General features: G+C 36.2%; 1 protein-coding gene across 6 annotated transcripts in view; it reads left to right on the top strand.

The window, feature by feature from the left end:
• LOC115210780 (multiple C2 and transmembrane domain-containing protein 1) overlaps positions 1-22,724 on the top strand; it is a 357,832-nt gene that overhangs the window by 247,743 nt on the left and 87,365 nt on the right. For all 6 annotated transcript variants that reach the window (XM_029779505.2, XM_029779504.2, XM_029779503.2 and 3 more), the window contains one exon: positions 18,552-18,657. In XM_029779505.2, the coding sequence (XP_029635365.1) occupies positions 18,552-18,657 (106 nt within the window). The remainder of the gene's footprint in view (positions 1-18,551; positions 18,658-22,724) is intronic.

The following is a 22,724-nucleotide window of genomic DNA, read 5'->3' as shown; positions in this document are numbered from 1 at the left end:
AAATGAAGTGTTTTGCTCAAGAACACAATGCGTTGCCCGGTCCAGGAATCGAAACCACAATCTTACGATCATGGTGCTGACACCCTAACCACTAAGCCATGCGCCTCCACCCTTGATCCTATATATTTAGGTTGTAAAGTTTTAGAGGCTTAATACCAAAATGCCTGAAACCTTCCAACATATTGCACTTCAGTTTCATCAGCATTCATGTTTATTGAATACATCCTATATGTTTTTAGTATTATCCGAAATATGATCACCTCTGATATTTGGTGCCATTTCTGTAGTTAGCAAGAGTGATTGTTCTAATAACTGAAGTTTTGTCTAAAAGCTCTATTACAAACAATAATATCCCCAAGGCAGTTTCCATTAAAAGTGTTGTCTGTTTTGAAAGAGCACCATTGACTGCAACTGCTTGACCTCTGTCCTTTAAAAAGTCATTATCCAATCTGTCTCTTACTTTTCCAACTTGAATGCAATTGTATAGCTCACAACTACTCTTCTTTTTTTAAGACTTTCACAAGTTCTAGGTTTACCACATTCACATATGAATGGTTGAAAGTTGCAAACAACCTCATTGTCTCAATACAGTTTCTGAATTTCTTATTGTTCTTATTATTTCTTGTTTATTGTTTATTGTTTCTTAGTGTAGCTGTGGCTTATCTCATAGCTAAGCTTTTTTGAAACTCTTCATAAAGTATATAGTTTTGTATGTGACTGCTTGGTCAGTTTCCTTAACATCTACTCAAAATGTTGCCTCAACTTCCACCTGAACTGTAAACCAGACTCAATATCATTTAGCAACATATTTTCCTTTAAGACTACAACAGGTTTATTTTTATAATAATAATAATGAAATTATTGTATACAGTTCTCAGGTGCACCACAACTTGTCAAAAGTGCATATAAAGCATATGCAGTAATGTACAAATGTCTGGGAAGTGAACAGTGTATGAGTCAGATACTTGCTTGCGTGTGTATGGAGGGGAGGAAATCAGGTGTAGTGTTGGCGAATCTCAGGAATGGAAGTTTTGAAGGATGCAGTGCTCCGACAACTAACAACTGATGCTGGTAGTTTGTTCCATGCTTCAGCAACTTTTAGCATGAAAAAATATTTCTGAAAGTCATGGGAGCTGTGCTGTTTTCTGACTTCGTAAACATGTCCACGGGTGTTAGACAGGTGGAGTTTGAAAAGGTGCTCAGAGTTATTGTTAGTAAGATGGTTAATAATTTTATGGGTGTCTGCCAAGTCAGCTGCCAGACATCGGAGTTTCAATGTAGCATTTGTTCATTTCTTTTAGATAAGACACGAGCCTTTTTTTTTTTTTAGTTCTTTTAAGAATTTACTCTTTTAAAAACATCTTGGAAAAGTATCTGAGTTTTTGATTAGAGCCTTTTTTACATTTTAGAACTCTCTTAAAACCATGAAGGCCTCTTGCTGAGATCAAGTTTATTACACCTGTGGCAAGTTTAATTACCAGCAGAATAGTGAAAATACCCCTGGAGTTTTTCAGTTAGTGATTCACTTGTGTTTTAAGGCTCTGTTTCAAATGAGCTATTTCCTTCAAATGAAGGTTCTGTTGAGTAATGCTATGAAGCAGTTTATTTTGAAATCTAAAGAACTCTTTTGAGTTGATTTTTGGGTCTTCTAGGTTTTCTTTACTTCTCTCTAGAGTTACAAAAGTGTTTATCTTTATTTTCAATTTTTGGGAGTGTCCCTTTTCATTATCAATGTTTTGTCCATTGTCAGTGTTTTGCCCCTTTTGAAACCAAATTGCCTGAGCTCACCCTTAGTTCTATGATACAGACTTCCTGTTTTAAAGTAATCTAAATTAAAACATTACATCAAAATTTCATTAAAACCTTATATTGAAATTTCATATTAATAACAAATGCTATTAATGATAAATAATGACAAAATTATTTTACTAAATTCTTTATTTTCAAAATTAATTGAAACAAAAACAGGGTGTTTCAACCAAAATATAATTACTTAAGGCTTAATTCATTTGAGAACTTTGTTCTTCATTTCATAAGAATATTATTATCTAGGATTAACACTTTTATGAAAACTGGACATAATTAATTCATAGATCTTTTGTCATTGGCATAACCTGTTTCAGTTTCATGTCATTGTCTTGCAGTCAGAAAATGTTGGACCAATTCGTCTTACTGATTTTTTTCTTAAATGATATCCATTTATCTAGTTAATTCTTTTGTATGTTTTGTCTCTGATGTTGGTTTCATTATTGTTAACAGAATTGTTTCTCTGTTTGGTAACGTTGATTCTCTGTTTTGTTCCAGCTGATATACTCTTTACTCTTTTTACGCTTTTACTTGTTTCAGTCATTTGACTGCGGCCATGCTGGAGCACCGCTTTTATAGTCGAGCAAATCGACCCCAGAGCTTATTCTTTGTAAACCTAATACTTGTTCTATCAGTCTCGACTGGGATCGATATAATCGACTTAATCCATTTGTCTGTCCTTGTTTGTCCCCTCTGTGTGTAGCCCCTTGTGGGCAGTAGAGAAATAAGAAACATTTGCACCTTAATAAAGGACAAAAACCACTCAGTTACATTGATGTTATTGGTAGAGATACACAACATGAAACTGAGACCCTATCAAGGCTAATGCATGCCAGAGATTCCTGGCAGGGTAAAATGCATCTGAGTTGTGGTTGCTTGAAGAAGAGGAAGTGACGTTTGTAGTGATGGTCGTAGTGTTCTGGGCGTTGTCCTTGACATCACTATTATTTATGGTCTTATCTTATGAGCTACATGTGTACTTTGCCTCAAGAGCTAATCACAATGTTTTCAATACCACCCAGTTTCTTAGCGTATAATTCAACCGCAATATATGAGTGAACAAGTTCATTTTCATTCAGTTTGTATTTGTTTGTGCTTTGCAGCTTTGAAATTTATAGCTCTTCAAGGCATCTTCGATCAATTCATTGGTACTGGAGTAAAATAATCCATTTTGTTTTGCCATTGAAAAGAAAGACTAGAACACCCATGAGAAAGCAAAATAATTCTAAAAGTAGATTCTCAAAATAGATTTATTATAAAAAAGATATGAGGAAAAATATCAAGTAAATTGGATGCTATGAATTGAAAGCATCATGTGATACAATTTATAATAGCTGTTCTACTCCAATTGGTATTATGCAGTTAGTTATTAAATGAATGTTTCTCTACTACTATCACTATTGTAAATGTAAATGCATTTTCTAATAAAAGACTTACAATTTCTTATTTCTATTTTTTATATAATTACCAACGACTTGAAATATTAACTTAAAATATAGAAAGAATTTATAGAGGCAGCTACATAGTGTATACATAGTGTATATATGAAAGGAAAATATTCTGGTCCAAATTTTATTTGCCTCTCAGAATAATGTAAATTTCTGAAAACATGAACTATAATAATAAAGATAAAATTCTGGATTTTTCTTTTTAAATTCAAAATAGAAATTGTGAGGAATATGAAATTACTTTAACTTTGACCATCATCATCATTTCACGTCTGTTGTCCATGCTGGCTTGGGTTGGACAGTCCGACCAGGGCTGGCAAGCTGGAAGTGCTGCACCAGATTGGAATTTCTTTAGGTGGTCATTTTTTTATGCCTACACACAGATGTTTAACTCCTTTAAGAGGACTGCACCAGGATTTTCTTGGTCAGACAGAAGTTGTATCTCTTAGAACTACTAAGAACTACTAATGATGTGGAAACTTGAAGTTTCCACATCATAATAGGAATGTTGTCAATCTTATTATCCTTCAGTTTCCAAAAGTACCAAGAGAATGAAATGTCAATAATTTTATATTTGAAATTGAAGGAGCGACTGTACTTTGTATGTCTGCTTATGAATGTGTTCGTTTCAATGCCATTGGTAGATGTTATTTTGTCTTGTACACAAGCACTTGTAAGATACTTATCAATGAGTGGGCTAGATGTGGTGTTGTTATAGAATTTTGGCAGTTAGATTGTTCTGTTTCTATTTATATTACTTTAGTTGTAATGGGAAATTTGGGATACAATGCTTTCCAAGCAGTTGTGTCCAACTTTAACATTATTCTTATTAAACAGTTAATAGTAATTATGGATGGTAGGGAAATGTTTTCTTATCAGGGACAGGAAATTAGCTATATTAGATGCTGTTGTGTGTGTATGTGGCAGTGGGGTTACACCACATAATATATCTATTCTTAGTCTTACAGTTTGGGGGACTTGGTCCATAAGTTCTAATTTTTCTTGGAAACCATTTCTGATTAATACATCATTTTAGTGAGGTGTGACTTGATTAAATATTTCTCTATCGGAAGATAGTTTGCATATTTCCCCTACACGGGTTATTTACTGATGTTTTTGTTATATGATTCCGGGATAGAGATGGAATTTTCCATAACGTTTATTATATCTACATTCAGATTTCTGTAAGAGAATTATATATTTGTAGTCACATTCTAAGTGCTGTCTAAAAAACTTGATGAGTTTCAGGTTGGTGCTAATGACAATTAATGGCAATTCTTAAATAAAATTCCCAAAATATAGGTGCAGACATGGCTGTGTGGTAAGAAGTTTGCTTCCCAACCACATGGTTCTGGGTTCGATCCCACTGCGTGGCACTTTGGGCAAGTGTCTTCTATAGCTTTTAGCCAACGAAAGCTTTGTGAGTGGATTTGGTAGGCGGAAACTGAAAGAAGCTTGTCATATATATATGTGTGTGTGTGTCTTTGTGTCTATGTTTATCCCCTACTATCACTTGACAACCAATGTTGTAGTGTTTATGTCTTTGTAACTTAGCAGTTTGGCAAAAGAGACCAATAGAATAAGTACTGTGCTTACAAAGAATAAGTCCTGGGGTTGATTTCTTTGACTAAAACTCTTTAAGCTGGTGCTCCAGCATGGCCACAATCAAATGAATGAAATGTGTAGAAGAATAAAAGAATTTAACCAATGTCTATGCAAGGAGGTACTGGAAAGTTCCTGGCTTTGAGTAAAAGAAAATACAGAAGGATCTGTTAATTATGGTTTTATTTATCATATTCCCCTCTCAGATTTACACACTTATTGCAGTGGTCCTTCAGTTTTCCTAAGGTCTGTAAAGGAACTCAGAAGGTCGGGCCTCCTACCAGGCTTTTCATAGTACCCTTAAATCCAGGAACTTTTCAGCTCCCCCTTGTATAATACTTTTATGGCACAAACCTTAATGCAATTTTGATCTTCATTTGTGTGATTTGAATATTGGGATGTGTTAACGTTAGCATTGATTAACATTCTCTTTTCTTAACTTGTATGCGTTAGGTGAAATTCCACTGATGTAGATTTGTTATAGTCAAATGCCCTTTGTGTTTCCAAGCAAGGGGACATTTTCCTTAGTCCTTTGGACATAAACAGGTCGATGACCAAACATTTTTCATGGAAGATTTCAAACAAATGGCATTGCCTGTATAACAGTGATTTTTGTTGATAACTATTGCACAACATCAAGACTTGGAGACATCAAGAGATGCTCTCTCTCTCTCTCTCTCTCTCTCTCTCTCTCTCTCTCTCTCTCTCTCTCTCTCTCTCTCTCTCTCTCTCTCTCTCTCATATGCACACACACACGGCTGCTTCCAGCCTGGAGTTAGGTGTCATGTAGTGAGATTGAAACTGGAGGCACATATATACATATATAAAGGTTGTGCCTTTCTGAAATTCAGAGGGAACTGTTCCTGCCTAACATTCAAACATTGAGTTATATAATTAATTTCGTGTATACATTTAGATTTATTATAATGAATTGGAAATCATTTACTTTTTATGTTTCGTAATCAATGTTTATAGTATTAGTCCGTCTTGAGCAGTGCTTCTCAACCAGGGTTCATATGGCCCTTGGGTGGTGGGGCATATGAGATTTTGTTAAAATTGATGTGCAATAAATTGGTTATACTTCTACAATACACAAAATGTTTTAACAGTTTTTTAAAAATTTATAGGCGCAGGAGTATCTGTGTGGTAAGTAGCTTGCTTACCAACCACATGGTTCCGGGTTCAGTCCCACTGCATGGCACCTTGGGCAAGTGCCTTCTACTATAGCCTTGGGCCAACCGACCAAAGCCTTGTGAATGGATTTGATAGATGGAAACTGAAAGAAGCCCGTCGTATATATGTATATATATATGTGTGTGTGTGTGTGTGTATATGTTTGTTTATCTGTGTTTGTTCTCCCCAACATCTCTTGATAACTAATGCTGGTGTGTTTACGTACCTGTAACTTAGCGGTTCGGCAGAAGCAACCGACAGAATAAGTACAAGGCTTACAAAGAATAAGTCCTGGGGTCGATTTGATTTGAGTAAAGGTGGTGTTCAAGCATGGCCATAGTCAAATGACTGAAACAAGTAAAAAAAATAATACAATTTTTAATATTTAATTATAAAAATATGATATGATTTTTTAAAAAATATTGAATAACTATGAGGGTCCACCCAACCAAAGTAAGAATCAAAAGATCCCTTAGGCAAGAGATAGTTGAGAACTACTGGTCTAGCCTGCCTGCCTTGCCTGCCCAACCTTAGTTGGTACATAAATGTGTATAAAGGCAATGAGCTGGCAGAATGGTTAGCATGCCGGGCGAAATGCGTAGCCGTATTTCGTCTGCCGTTACGTTCTGAGTTCAAATTCCGCCGAGGTCGACTTTGCCTTTCATTCTTTCGGCGTCGATAAATTAAGTACCAGTTATGCACTGGGGTCGATGTAATTGACTTAATCCCTTTGTCTATCCTTGATTGTCCCCTCTATGTTAAGCTCCTTGTGGGTAGTAAAGAAATAGGTACACAAATGTGTATATGTGTGTGTGTTGTAACATGACAGTCATTGGTACATCCTTACTTTCATCTCTAGTATAGTGTTGTTCCACCTCCCTATGAGCACCTCATTAGTTATTTCCGTTTTAAGGCATTCAAGTAACTCCACTACATCTTCATTTACTTCATTAAATCCAACCTGATGGGTGAAGCTGAGAGCTTTCCAAATATCTACAACTCATTGTTCCTTTGTTTAATTGACTCTTCACAAAATTCTATGCATGTTTAGCAATCTTTGCATCAGAGACAAGTCATGGAATAAATATTTGCACAGCAGAAACTCTGAGGAACACCTATCACCCCCTTATTTCTAACCCCTTATTTCTAACCCCTTATTTCTAAACCAAACAGTAACACTGGAAAGTGGACTAGAAGTACAAGTACCAAACTATTTATCCAGTTTTCCAGAAAACATTCTGACTTTGAAACTCACTAATTTTGAATCTGTAGTTCTTCAGTGTTTGACCGTTTTCTCATTTCTATGGTGTACATGTTATACATTAGCTTCAGTATAAAAGATGCTGTACACTTGCACATCTCTCTACATTTATGTGCTTATTTGGTCTAGTTTGTTATAATATGTTTTTAATACCGTCTCTGAAAGACAACCTGCTGGTGGAAAACTAAAAGAGAAAACATCTTGCACTGAGCACATCAAAGAAAATTTAATTACAAGAGTTATGAGAATTTTAAGTGAAATGATTAAATGGTGATCAAAGAGATCCTGCTTCAGAAGTTTATTACTTTTTATCTCATCATCATCATTACCATTTAACATCCACTTTTCCATGCTTGCATGAGTGAGACAGAATTTGTTGAGGCAGATTTTCTATGGCCGGATGCCTTCCCTGTCACCAACTCTCACCTGCTTCCAAACAAGGTAATATTTCCTTATGGTCTGATATGTTTTCCACAGAAAACTGGAAATGAACAACACTTGTATGACAGTGAAGCTTGTTTACAGCCATCATGTGACATGTCAAAGCAAGAGTACACACAAATGCTCATGCACCCCCACCCCCACCCCCAACTCACACACTCAAGCTGCTTTCTTTCAATTTCTGTCCACAAAGTCCATCTCACTAGGCTTTGATTTGTGCCTGAAACTGTTGTAGAAGATACTTCCCCCAAAGTGCTGCACAGTGGGACTGAGCCCAGAACCATGTGGCTGACAAACAAAACTTCTTACCACACAACCACATCTGCATCAATCTGTTAAATACAATTTTATGATTTACTTTCCATTATGTATTATATATTTCATATACCACTGTTCCCTAAAGGAGTTACATCTCCATTGAATAGATGGTAAAACATTATAAAGATCATATCATAAGTGACAACTATTAAAAGAAAGAAGCTTGAAGAGTAATATCTTTATCCATCATTACCCTGCACATGTAAGCGCAAGCAGGGTATTGTAGTTGCTCATCTTTGTTTATCTGTGTGTTTGCAAAATTACTGGAAAATGGCTGAAAAGATTTTCACCAAATTTGGCAGAAATACTCATTAGTTGAGTGGCTCAAAGTCAAAAAATTTTGGTTTAATTATGTTCAAAACTGGTAGATTAGTGAATCAAAATGCTTTTTTTTCTTTGTTGTACATGCATAAACAGTAAGCAGGGGAAATAACTCTTGATGTCATTTTGTTGAAATATGAATTCGTCTGAGAATATATTTCTTTTATAAGTTTGCCCTAATATATTTTTAAAATCTGCAAAAGATCATTTTAATACATAATTGCTTGCTTACTTCATGCTCATGCTTTATGGGGCTGGATCATCACAGATTTGTGGTTCCAGAGATGACATCATGCATAGAACTGACCAGGTCCACCAGTGCTCTCCATCACTGGTGCTCCAATGCCAGCCTCTCTGCATCCTCCAAGGAGACATTGAGCCTCTTGAGATCTTCTTCAATCACATCCAGCCATTTATTCTGAATATGTGTAATATACACGAGGCCTTGGTTTAAAGACCCAAAACACTGGTAACTTCAGAAATGAGGGGGCATTGCTAGTCCCAAGCTGGTCGGATAAATGATTAGGTCCCTGTAGCATTCATTGAATGTTTTCATACAATATTGGTATGAAAGTAATCATAGACGCTGTCATTATATATTATTATCTTACACTTTATGCACTTTAATTTTGCAGTTCCTGATTTTATTCTATTTCTCATTAACTATGTAATGAAACTATATTTAAACGATGACCCGTTGTATGTATGTGTGTTTGTGTATGTTCATGCATGTACATATATGTATGTGTGTGTATATATATATATATATTTATTTATATATATGTATGTATGTATACATTTATATATATCTATATCTATATATATATATATATATATATATAAAATAGATTCTGTCACATGCCAAGGGGTAAAACTAGAAGAACATGATAGCTTCCATTACCTAGGTGACTAAGTCAGTAGTGGGGGCGGATGCTCTCAAAGCGTAGCTACTACAATAAGAATAGGCTGGACAAAGTTCAGAGAGCTCCTACCTCTGCTGGTAACAAAGGACCTCTAGCTCAGAGTGAAAGGCAGACTATGATACGTAAGGGAAGTAAAGAATGACAACAGCCATGCTACATGGCAGTGAAACATGAGCTGTGAGTGCTGAGGACATGTGTAGGCTTGTAAGGAATGAAGCCAGTATGCTCTGCTGGATGTGTAATGTCAGTGTGCATGCATGGCAGAGTGTAAGTGTCCTGAGAGGAAAGCTGAATATAAGAAGCATCAGTTGTGGTGTGCAAGAGAGACGCCTGCACTGGAATGGTCATGTGATGCATATGGATGAGGACAGCTGTGTGAAGAAGTGTTGCACTATGATGGTGGAGGGAATCTGTGGAAGAGGTAGACACAGGAAGACATGGAATGAGATGGTGAAGCACGATCTTCAAATGTTGGGCCTCACAGAGGCAATTCCAGTTAACCGAGACCTTTGGAAATATACCATGCTTGAGAAGACCCATCAAACCAAGTGAGATCAAAGCCATGGCTGATACCAGGGTCTCATAACTGGCCTGTTAAAAGCACCCTTCAATCATTATAACATTAACAGTAATGATACTTCTTTCTGTTATAGGCACAGGGCATGAAATTTTGTTAGTCGGGCAAGTCGATTACATTGACTCCAGTGTTCAACTGGTACTTATTTCATTGTCCCCAAAAGAATGGAAGGTAAAGTCAACCTCAGCAGAATTTGAACTCAGAATGTAAAACTGAAAGAAATGCCATTAAACATTTTATCCAGTGTGGTAGCTTTTCATACACAGTACTCAGGAGCACTGCAACTCACCAGAAAAGGTTAAAAGAAGGAGCAGAAAGTAGACATATAGGGGAAGTAAAGAATGGCAACAAGGAAGGCCAGAAGTAAATAGAATATAACACTTTCTAAGGCGGTGAGCTTGCAGAATTCTTAGCACATTGGACAAAATGCTTAGCCACACTTTGTCTGTCTTTACATTCTGCCGAGACCGACTTTGCCCTTCATCCTTTTGGAGCTGATAACATAAATACCAGCTGAGCACTGGGGTCAATGTAATCAACTTACCCCCTCCCCCATAATTGCTAGTTTTGTACCAAAATTTTAAACCAGTATAGCTTTCTCTCTTCCTCTTATTCATTCTTTGTCCGTGTATCAATTTTCCTTTCATTCATCCAGTCATTGACATTGTTTACCCATTTACAATTTTTGACCTAGTTTCTATTCATATTCTTCAGACTGTAAATGGTATTCTAGGCTCCAGGCATGAAATCATAGTTACTAATATTCATATTACAGTTTTCTATGTACTTTGCTGACTGTATATAACCAAGTTACTTTCTGTTTAATACCATCTTTATTGTTTTTACTTTCTCAAGAACTAATATCAAGTTTTAATTGACTCTTACCACAATCCATCTTGAAGATGTTTCTTTGAGCATTTAATCATTTCATTAGTGTCGAAAGTTCTTTAAATGATATGGTAGTAAAGTTGTACGATAAATGAAAATTACAAGTGAATCATAGTTTTACATACATATATATATTTATTCTGTATTTTGAACTGGGTTTGACAGTATCACGTTTAGTTATCCAATTTGTCTTAAAGAACTCATCATTTCCTTAACAGCACAACACACTTCCTATGCCCCAAAGATTCATCAAATGTCATTGCAGTATTACAGTGTGTGATTTGAATGTGGAATTAATTGAATTCATGATTTGTTTTAATTAAATTCGAAATTTTAAATTTAAACTTTGGTTTTTATATATATGATTTTTGATTCAAAATCATTTTGAAATTGTCTTCTTGTTTGTTTTTTTTTGGGGTATTTTTCTTTCTTAAAAATATAAATAAAATAAGATTTCTGTCAATGATATGAAAGTGTGTTGGTTGGATTGAAAGATATCGGTAAAGAATTTCTAGTAGTAATTATATATTATGTATTGATATTTTATTTCTGTTTCAAAGGTTTTTTTTTACTCTCTACATCACTCCTCTCTCTCTATATATATATCATTCTTTCTTCTCTCTATCTCTTTCCCTTCTGTCTCTCTCTCCCTCTGTTTCTCCTTTAATTTCAAGTATTAAAAAGATAAAGTGGTTCAGGTGTTATAGTATTGAATTATTGATCTGCAGACCATGATTAGGTACTATGACTGCTTGATGTGATTGTAGCTATAATACATTACTCAAGGCAGCAAATTCACAAATTGGTTGATAGAGTGTTGGATAGAATACCTCACAGTATTTGTTCCAACACTCCGCACAGTGAGTTCAAATTCCAATGATGTCTGCTTAGCTTTTATTCTTTCAGGATTAATAAAAAGCTCCTTGTGGTTTCAGGTTCAGTCCTTTTGTATAGTAACTTGGGCAAGTGTATTCTACTACAACCCCAGGCTGACCAAAGTTTTGTGAATGTATTTAGTTGATCGTAAATGAAACCAGCCTGTTGCATATGCTTGTGTGTCTATATATATATACACACACATATACATACCATGGAATCTCCCATTGCTGGACGATGTATGAGGGTCTGGCAGTTGGCAGTTTCTTGCTGGACAACCACTTTGATGATTTGTTTATAGTGGTCAAATGTTTGTGTACACATAACGTCACTCCCTCCGTCAAATTGACATTACCTGTACAGGTGCACTGTGTGCCACATGTCAGATGACAAAATGATTTCAGAACAACATGAAATGAAGTGCTTTGCTCAAGAACACAACATCTGGTCTGGGAATCAAACCCACAATCTTGCAATTCTAAGTGCAACACCCTACTAAGCCATGTGCCTTTATATATAACTCAGCCTCTTACTTCTGGCCATTTCATCATGTTGAACCATAAATTCCTACTCATTTTTTTCTCTCTCTGTTTTTGTTTTTTTTCATTCTCTCTCTATTTTATTTTCCTATCAATCCTTTTGGTCAAAAAGTGTAGGTTCAAAACATCAAAGACTTTTCCATTCTTCTTGAGCGTTAAACTAATACACCTGCTTGTTGTTCCTTCTCCTATCTTCATCTTTTGTTTTCTGTAAGTTTGAACTCATCAACATCATTTGCTGTCTGTTGTCCATGCTGGCATGGGTTGGGTGGTTTGACCAGGGCTGGCAAGCTGGAAAGTGTACCCAACACTAGTCTGATTTGGAATGGTTTCTATGGTTGGATGCCCTTCCTAACACCAACCACTATATGTGTGTGTGTGTGTGTATGTTTATTTTGACTCATGCACAAAGAGACACAAATAGACATGTATTTGTGTCCCCTTGTCTTGACATCACTTGATAGTCGTAAAAGAATGTCACTGTCATACAAGTGGTGTCATTTGTTTCCAATTTTCTATGAGAAATATGTCTGGGCATGGCAAAATATTACTTAACTTGGAAATAGATAAGGGTCACCTACAGGAAGGGCATTTGGCCTTAGAAAATCTGCCTCACCTAATTCCTTCTGTTACATGTGTAAGGATGGAAAAGTAGGCATTAAACAAAGACAGCAACATCATCATCATCATCATCATTTAACGTCCGTTTTCCACGCTAGCACGGGTTGGACGGTTCAACTGGGGTCTGGGAAGCCAGGGGCTGCACCAGGCTCCAGTCTGATCTGGCAGAGTTTCTACAGCTGGATACCCTTCCTAACACCAACCACTCCGCGAGTGTAGTGGGTGCTTTTTACATGCCACCTGCACAGGTGCCAGGGGGTCCGGCATCGGCCACGATCGGTTGGAGCTTTTAGCATGCCACCAGCATGGAAGCCAGCCAAGGCGGCGCTGATGACAAATATGTCTGGATGTGGGAAAATATTACTTAGCTTGGAAACAGATGAGGGTCATCTACAGGAAGGACACCTGGCCTTAGAAAAATCTGCCTCAGAAAATTCCTTTGGGTACAGGTGTAAGGATGGAAAAGTAGACATTGTTGTTGTTGTGGTGGTGACATATGTGTTGTTGTTGTTAAGCAACAAGACGGGTAAGGGTGATTAGGTGATAGTCTAGGGCTTAGGAGCGGGAGATCCAGACCTTGAGAAAAAAAAACTTTGGTTGTCTTGTTGTAGTCGAGGGCTCTTCGTTAACACCCGACACCACTGGGAGGTGGACCTCGAAGTCACTGGAAATGGAGGTCTCCAGGTCCAAATTCTTGGATGGCTGACATGTGTGTGTGCTTCCTAGCTTTTCAAATTGATACATTGTATCACTAAAAGGGTTGATGCCAGAAAGAGAATCTGGCCACAAGGCATTGCCTCAAAGACTCCTATCCAGCCAATACAAGCAGACATAGGACAGATGTAAAATCATCGATAGCTATGATGATGGTACACATCTCCATTGTTTAGATATACTTACTATAGTATTATGATATGGCTTGTGTGATCTTAATGTTTAGAATGACCAGGAATTTCTGTGAAGTAATATGAGGCAGTTATTCTCATATCAGATATTTTTGTGGGTGTTTCTTTTCTCTAAAATTATTGTGTAGCTGTGTGTATGTGTGTGAGTGAGTATTAAAAGAAATCACACAAGTTGGAGGAAATTTAAGATGGTGATTTGGCAAAAAGTCTCTTCAGTTAAGTTCACAAAATGGAATGAGTTTATGTAATATGAGAAAAAAAGAGAAAACAAATTCTAGTTGAAAGAAATGTTTTCTCTTTGAGAAAGGCGCTCCTTAGCTGAAAACATTAGACTTCTCCTCTCCTCATTACATGTAAATTTCATCCTATTTGTGAGCATTATATAAACATTAATATAAAGTTTAAACTCTGCTTCAAGTATTGCATCATATTTGTAAACACATCACGTTACTTTTATCTCATTCTAATGTAGAATCTTTAGAGCTTTGGGAAAAACTGTTTTCCAATATTTACTTGCCTAAGATGGCAAACTGGAAGAATCATTACCACTGTGGGCAAAATACTTAGTGGCATTTTGTCTGTCTTCCCGTTCTGAGTTCAAATTCTACCAAGGTTGACTTTGTCTTCCATCTTTTAGGGGTTGATAGAATAAGTAACAGTCAAGCACTGAGATTGATGTAATTGACTTACCCTCTCCCATAAAATTACTGGCCTTGTGCCAAAATTTAAAATCTCTGTTCTGAGTTCATATCTTACTGAGGTCAACTTTGTTTTTCATCTTTTTGAGGTTAGTAAAATAAAGTAGCAGCCAAATATGGGGGATGTGGGGAGAGTTAAGGGCATCAGCTTATCTCCTCCCACCAAATTTCAGGTCTACAGTCTATGCCAGAAACAACTGTTATGGATAATGTAAGTACTTCTTTCCAAGAATTACTTCAGATTCCAAGAATTACTTCTGCACAATCAGGAAAAAAGAAAGAAAATAGTTGAAAAATAAATGAAAAAGAAAATAAATAGATACAATGAAAAATTAATTAATTACTTGAATATATAAATATCTAAGTATTTATATATTCAAGAGTTTAAATAAGGTCAAGAGTTTAAATAAGTCTCAGGAAAAATAATTATACAAATCTGAAAAACAAAACTAAAACCAAAAAAAAAAAAACAACTCTGGTGCAAGGATATATAAAAAAAAGTATAAAAATGTAAAAAAAAAAACAAACATTCTCAGTGAGGTGGATCAGAGTGTTCTTTTATATTTTTGACATTTAGTTTTATATGATCGGTCGTTTGAAATAAATTATTCTTCAGGTTAAATATCAATGGTTATCATTCGCTCAATGAAAATGTTGATATTAGTGGGAGTTGAAATGTCACGAGCTGTGTATAAAATGTGTAAGCTTTCATATGTAGTTTTATTTTATATATTGTATTTAAAGGTTAAAGAAATTTTGAAAACCTTCTTTTATTGATACTGCGATGCACTTGACTTTTAAACATTACTGTATTAATTTTTAAGAATTTATAGTTACAAGATACAAGTTGTTTTGTTTATATTTATATTATAAATTAGTGATCGCTAATTAATGACATCATCATCATCATTGATTTTACGTCCACTTTTCTATGCTTGCATGAGTCAGATGGAATTTCATTGCTGTAGATTTTCTGATGCCCTTCTTGTCTCCAAGAGAAAGAGTATTTCCCCATGATTGCACATGGTTTCATGGGTTAAAAATTTGACACCATTCGTATGATAGTGGGGCTCATTTATAACTGTTACAAAATGTCAAGACCAGAAGACATTCCCCACCCAGGGGCACATATACACACTCACACACATACATACGAGGCTGAGTCAGAAAGTAATGCCATTTTGTTTAGGACAGGTATAATTACCAACACAGGAACATGTATCATACATCAAAATGAAGCTGGTCCTCTGTGGATCACATCCCTACTTCTCAACATAGTCACCGTTTCTCTCAATAGTAATGTTCCACCTTCGAATGAGAGCATGTATCTCCTCTCCAAAAATTCGGTTGACTGTTCTTTGAGCCACTTCTTCACTACAGTTTTCACTTCCTCGTCACTGGAATAATGTTTGCCTCACAAACCCTCTTTCATAGGGCCGAAGAGATGATAGCCCAGTGCTTCTAAGCTTTAAGTCTTATAAAAAATATTATAATTATATACATATATTTATATGATAGATGGATAGATATGTTATGAACTCTCCTGTCATTAGATGATGGATGAAGTTTTTGCAGTTTCTTGCTGAACAACCAAACAGATGATTTGTTTATGGTGCTCAAATATTTGTGTTCACACAAGCTCATTCCCTCCATCAAATTGACACTATCTGTATAGGTTGCACAGCTGTGCCACATGTCAGATGTTGAAAAGACAGCAGAGAGCAACATAAAATGAAATGTCTTGCTCAAGAATAACAATGTGTTGTCCAGTCCAGGAATTGAACCCACAGTCTAGTGATTATAAGTACAACACCCTAACCACTAGGCTATGTGCCTTCATATATATATATACATGTGTGTGTTTGGTGGGGGGCTACTTTCGATTTCCATCTACCAAATCCACTTACAAGGCTTTGGTCGGCCTGAGGCTATTGTAGAAAACACATGGTGCTGTCAAGTAAAACTGAACCCAAAATCACATGGCTGGCAAGCAGACTTCCTAACCACACAGCCATGCCTTTATACCTTGCCATCACAATATTAAATTTACGGCCCAAAATATCTGGTCTTTAATTTAAAACTGTTTGAATCATTCTTCCTGCAACTAGTGCACTTATCTTTAGCAATTGTGGCTTCCAAAAGATAGTTGACTAAAATATGATTTTATTTGAGTTATCTTTCTTGTTTTCTGTTAGATTTTAAACATTCTTTGTGAGAGCTTTTGTCTACTGATTGCATTAATATTCTTTGTTGTTCAGTTGAAATCTTTTCAATTTCATACATCATTTATGTGAGTCCTGACTGCATGCATATTTAATATGCAGAATGCTCCCTTGAGATACTTTCTTTTTAAACATATTATTGACTTCACTGTAGATGTTGTCAAACATAATTCTTCTTGATAGTTTATACTGTACTGTTTGACCTGAAAATAAGGATGTGATCAATTATTATTTAGATGCTTAATCTTTAGAGGCACCACTTCTATCTGTCTGTCTGTGCATGTATGTATATGTGTATGTATGTACATATGTATGTATGGGGGAGGGGGTACCTTCAGTAATTTAATTCAGAAACTGTTGGGAGAGGCTCTGCGATAGATAATAATTAAATCTCTCTCAAAGGACTAGCTGTTATCTGCCAAAGAATATCGGATACTATGGGCCAAAATATCTAAAAAAAAAAATAAAAAAAGATGGGGGGTCATAGCTGGAACGTCTGATCATAGGCCTGTTCTATGAGGGCTTACTTTGGGGTTAAACAGCAACTAGTTGTAAAATGTCTACATTTGTTCCTTTTTTATACAAAACTAGCAGTATCGCCCGGCGTTGCTCGGGTTTGTAAGGGAAATAACTATATAAGCATTTTTAGAGAGTTACTTCCTTATAGATGCCATTCGGGCTTTCTTAGCCATTTCTGTTTTGGTGTTCTTCTCAAGCCATGAAGTCGTTGTTCTAAAAGAACACTGGTTTCCTTGACAACGCTTTATGACATTGATTTCCTTACACTCCCTTCCCCACAGCTTCACGAGGGAGGGAAGAAGGGGAGAAGCAGCAGGTGCAGGTGTGACCATGGACGCCAACTCCGCCGCCATCGACACACGATGCATTTTATGCAATTAAAATGGAATAAAAAATGATGTAAATATTTTTTAAATCGTAGACTCATCGTAGACGCGCGCTAATATGCAGACGGGCTCGATATGAATCACGACTATAAGATACCCGAATTTGGTTAACCTGCACCGCAAATGTGGGAGGAGTTAGGAATCTAAATCGAGGGGACAGACACTCACACAACTACAGTTTTTTATATAGACTAGCAGTATCGCCCGCGTTGCTCGGGTTTGTAAGGGAAATAACTATATAAGCATTTTTAGAGAGTTACTTCCCTTATAATTCGGGCTTTCTTAGCCATTTTTGGTTTTGGTGTCTTCAAGCCATGAAGTCGTGTTCTAAAAGAACGCTGGTTTCCTTCACAACGCATTACGACGTTGATTTCTTTACACTCCCTTCCCCACAGCTTCACGAGGGAGGGAAGGGGGAGAAGCAAACAGGTGCAGCTGTGAGCGTGGACGCCAACTCCGCCGCCATCGACACACGATGCATTTTATGCATTAAAATGGAATAAAAAATGATGTTAAATTATTTTTAAAATCGTAGACTCATCGTTGATGCACGCTAATAGTCAGACGGGCTCGATATGAATCACGACTATAAGATACCCGAATTTGGTTAAACTGCACCGCAAAATGTGGGAGGAGTTAGGAATCTAAATCGAAGGGGACAGACACTCACACAACTACAGTTTTATATATATAGATTATCCAAACTTGCCGAATTACACAACCTATGCAAGTGTGCACACACACATAAGCACAAACACACACACATACACACACACAATCAAAATATAACAATTTTTGTTATCACTTCTTAAATCTAGAAACTAAATTGAACATCTGTGTTTTTGTACAAAGAAATTGTTATTTTTGGAAAACAAATTTAACTCCTGCCCAATTTCTTCTTCAATTAGAACCATTTCACTATTAGGAAATACATTATTGTCAGAATTCTCTCGTTTCCTCCCTCCAGGCTCCATGCCAACATAAGAAGCCATTATTATAATCAGATTTATTCTATCTGTTTTTCCAGGAAGGTTCATCTCGACAACATCAAAGCAACCTTTTGCAGCATCCATTCTTCCAACTTGTTGTACTACTTCAAGAAGGAAGAGATCTTGTGATACGTGATAGTTGTGGTAAGTCTTTCCGTTGAAATTTTTTATTATATTTTTTCTTTTACATTTAGCTATGTTCATTAGGGGAATCAACAATTGTGAGACTCGCAGATAGCTGTCATTCTTATTAACAAACAATTGTCTGATGCAGTAAAATACATATATTCGTATGATCTTTTGAACTGAGGAAATTTCAAATTGATAACATCTAAGATGTTTGAATTTTTATGGAAACAAAACAAATAATGTCAGATGTTTGCTAATGGTAGGTTATCAGTGAATAAATCTTTTTAAATTTCAACCATTGAATTTGAAATTTCAACATGAACTGCTGCTGAATTTATGAAAAAAAATGATATTCACATAAACGTTTTTTCTTTTACATTTCCAGTTTTAATTCATTTTCAGTTTAGAAAAAAAAATTAAATATTTTAGCCCTTTTTATATGTTAATATGTACATTCACAAAATAAATGGGGTAAAATTTTGAATCAAAATACCCCCTCTTAGTTTAACCCTTTAACATTCAGGTGGGCATGGCTGTGTGGTTAGGAAGCTTGCTTCCCAGCTACATGGTTTCGTGTTCAGTCCCACTGCGTGACACTTTGGGCAAGTGTCTTCTGCTATGGCCCCGGGCCAACCAAAGCCTTGTTAGTAGATTTGGTAGGCGGAACATAACTACCTTGGGAGTATATGTGTGTGTAGGTACTTGTGCCTCTCCAAGGGAGAGAGAGAGAGAGAGAGAGGGGTGGGGATTACTCTGCCAAATGTAATGCTTATTCATTTACATTGTTTTGAATTAATTATGGATTATTCTGTAGCTTTGAAATTTTGATGGTGTAACTGTTTATGTTTTGGATGACATTGTTGGGTAGGTAGGAGAGGTTAGATCTGGTTAGCTTAAACATAAAACTGGATATGGCTGGTTTAAATGCTAAAGGGTTTAACAGCAAAGGATTATGGTTTTGCTGGGGTTTCATGTTTCTTTTCTTTTGCTTATGCATTTGGTTTTAACTTGCCTGTACCTAGCTTTTTGTTGATGTTTCTACATTCCATGCAAGTGCATGTTTGTGTGTGTGTGTATGTGCAGAGGTGTGCCTGTGAATTTACTTAAACTGGCAGAGGAGGAAGTCTCGTAATTGTCAACAGTCTGGGGGAACTTAGAAACCAAATAATCTTGCTTTTTGTTTAACCCTAAAACACTCAGATTACTATCAAATGCATTGCTTATTTATTCATTCTGTTGTGTCTGGGGAGAGGCATTTTCTTTTTGTGCCTTATAATGTAACACACTCACCGGTAAAATTTCCACTTTTTTCTTATTTTTATTTTTCTAAAATTTTCCTTGCGTCTTGCAACCTTTTCAATAGTTTTGAATCTGTCCGTTATTTACACTGCGTTCCCTTTTGTTTGTTTGTGCGCATGTGTGTGGGTCAGTGTGTGTGTGCCTATGCATGCATGCATGTACATATGTACATATGTATGTATGTGTGTATGTGTATGTATGTATATATGTGTGTGTATGCATGTGTATATATGTATGTATGTGTGTGCATCTGTATGTACGTATTCTGCATATTTATGTGCTTCCATAGATATTTATTCATATTCTTTTGAATTAAGCATGTATTATCTTACGGCTTCAAGATTCTGATGATGCAATTGCTTAGTTTTGAATGACATTCTAGGGCAGATGTGAGAGTCTGGTTTCTGACTGGTTTGAACATAAAATAGGCAGAATATTTGGGCCAGATATGGTCAGTTTAAATGCTTATGGTTAAATATTTACACTTAGAACATCAACCATTGCTAAGACAAACCTATGAGGGTATCCCTTATGTTAGTGGTTTCTAACATAGTGCTGTGACACACTGGTGTGCCATGAGGTGTAGCTTGGGGTATGACAAAAATAGAAACATTACATCTAAAAGAACAGAATATAACTGTAAGCATGTCAACCAAACTAAGCTCAGAATGGAAGTGAGGGAGTGGTTGGTGGTTTCTGTTTCATTTGCATACAGTACATAAAACATAAAATGGAAACTTAAAAATCAGTTTTGATTTTGATCGTAAGACTTAAAATAAATAATAAAATAAACTGAGTTGCTAATAGAAAACAAGTAAGTTTTCAATTGCACAAATATTTTCATTTTTACTAATCAAATTATATTTTTTTTACTGTAAATATTCTCTACATCAAAAGAGAAAAAAAAATTTTAATTAATAATTGGTATGACTAATTTTAGTCCCTTAAATAGTTTTTCTTCCTTTTTTTTTTTTTACTGATGATTCTACCATTTCATGTTTCTTCAGTTACTTCTCCTCATTTGTTAATCATAAATGTCTTTAAATCAGGAACTATTTTAAATTTCTTTCCGTTTAATCCAATTTTCAAAATTCCCCAGAAACTACAAAAGGGGTTCATATCTGGTGGTTGGGAAGGCGAGGGTAATATTAACCTCGCCTTCCCAACCACCAGATATGAACCCCTTTTTTAGTTTCTGGCCAGTTTGAACACAAAACAGGTAGATTATTTAGGTTTGCTTTGGCCAATTTGTTTGCTAAAGGTTAAACACCCTAAAATTAAACTTCCGAGCAGACAGAGATAGATTGTTGATTACAATATCAATATACTGAAATGGCTCTCATCTATAGTGTAAGTAATTGTGTAGCTTCTCTACAGCAAGAAACCTATTTTGTTTTGGCCCTTTCTCTTATCTCCTAGCATAATGTCGCTTCCATCTCTATTGTAGCTCCACTTAGTTGAATGGGATCTTAGTCTTGCAAGTTCCATGGAGACTTCACTAGTGCTGGTGCCATGAAAAAAAAAATCACTCAGTACACACTTTAAAGCAGTTGAAATTGGAATTAGGAAGAACATCCAGCCATAGAAACTCTGCCAAAGTGTTTCTAAGGCGGCAAGCTGGCAGAAACGTTAGCACGCTGGGCGAAATGCTTAGCAGTATTTCGTCTGCCACTACATTCTGAGTTCAAATTCTGCCGAGGTTGACTTTGCTTTTCATCCTTTCGGGATCGATTAAATAAGTACCAGTTGCGCACTGGGGTCGATATAATCAACTTAATCCCTTTGTCTGTCCTTGTTTGTCCCCTCTGTGTGTAGCCCCTTGTGAGCAGTAGAGAAATAAGAAACTCTACCAAAGTAGACATTGGAGCATAATGCAGTCCTTGGACCTGTTAGATCCTGTCAAACCATCTAACCCATACCAGGGGGGATCATGGACATTAGATAAGGAAAATGAAGGATAACGGTGATGATGCATCCATTGTACCATTCATGAATTCTAACTGACCAAGACAAGTATATTTAGTCATACAATGGATAAGTTTATTTATTAAGAAGAAACATAGCAGTGATGATTGTGAATCTGAAAGTGAACAGTCCTCAAAAGCAACGAGGCTTAACCATTTAGTCAAATGTAATGCTGAGGAATTTCAACTGTGTTTCGTGGTCTGCTACCACAACAGCTCCTTTGTAGGATCCAGTTAGCTCAAGACATCATCAGGATGAACCATGTCCAGTTTCGGCCCCTACTCTTCTACCGTTTTGACGTGGTGCCCCCCCCCCCTTTCGCAGGTGTCTTCAGCTCTGGTGTTGGGTGCATGTCTCCTTTCTCCTTCTTTCTTCTGTTCCCTGGCCTCTTCGATGTAGACATGCATTACTTTGTAGCATTGAGATTTCAGTGACATGATTGTTTATATCTAGAATAAAATTGGAGGGTAATCCCAGATCTGGCCAGTTTGAAAAAAAAAAAGGTAAATTCTTTCGGCTTGATATGGCTAATTTAAATGCTAGAGGGTTAATGTTAATAAGATGAAGGTATGGTTCAGTCATTGATATTGCAATAGATATTTAAATTTTGGCCTTGTTTGGACGGCAAATGATGATCGACAATTTTCACTGCATATTGTGTGTGGCTAAAAAAATGTCGAATGAAGCCATGATACCAAACAAGTTAAGAATATATTTTTATTTTACAGCTAAATAGCCATGTCTTCAAGGAAAAGATTTAAACTATTTTCCAAAGAAAGCCAGGGTTTCAATCAAAGCAAAGAGACTATATAGAAAAG

The sequence above is a fragment of the Octopus sinensis genome, linkage group LG4, assembly GCF_006345805.1.
Source record: "Octopus sinensis linkage group LG4, ASM634580v1, whole genome shotgun sequence".
Lineage (NCBI taxonomy): Eukaryota > Metazoa > Mollusca > Cephalopoda > Octopoda > Octopodidae > Octopus > Octopus sinensis.
The sequence above is the reverse complement of the archived record's forward strand: the minus strand, read 5'-3'. Positions and strand labels throughout refer to the sequence as shown.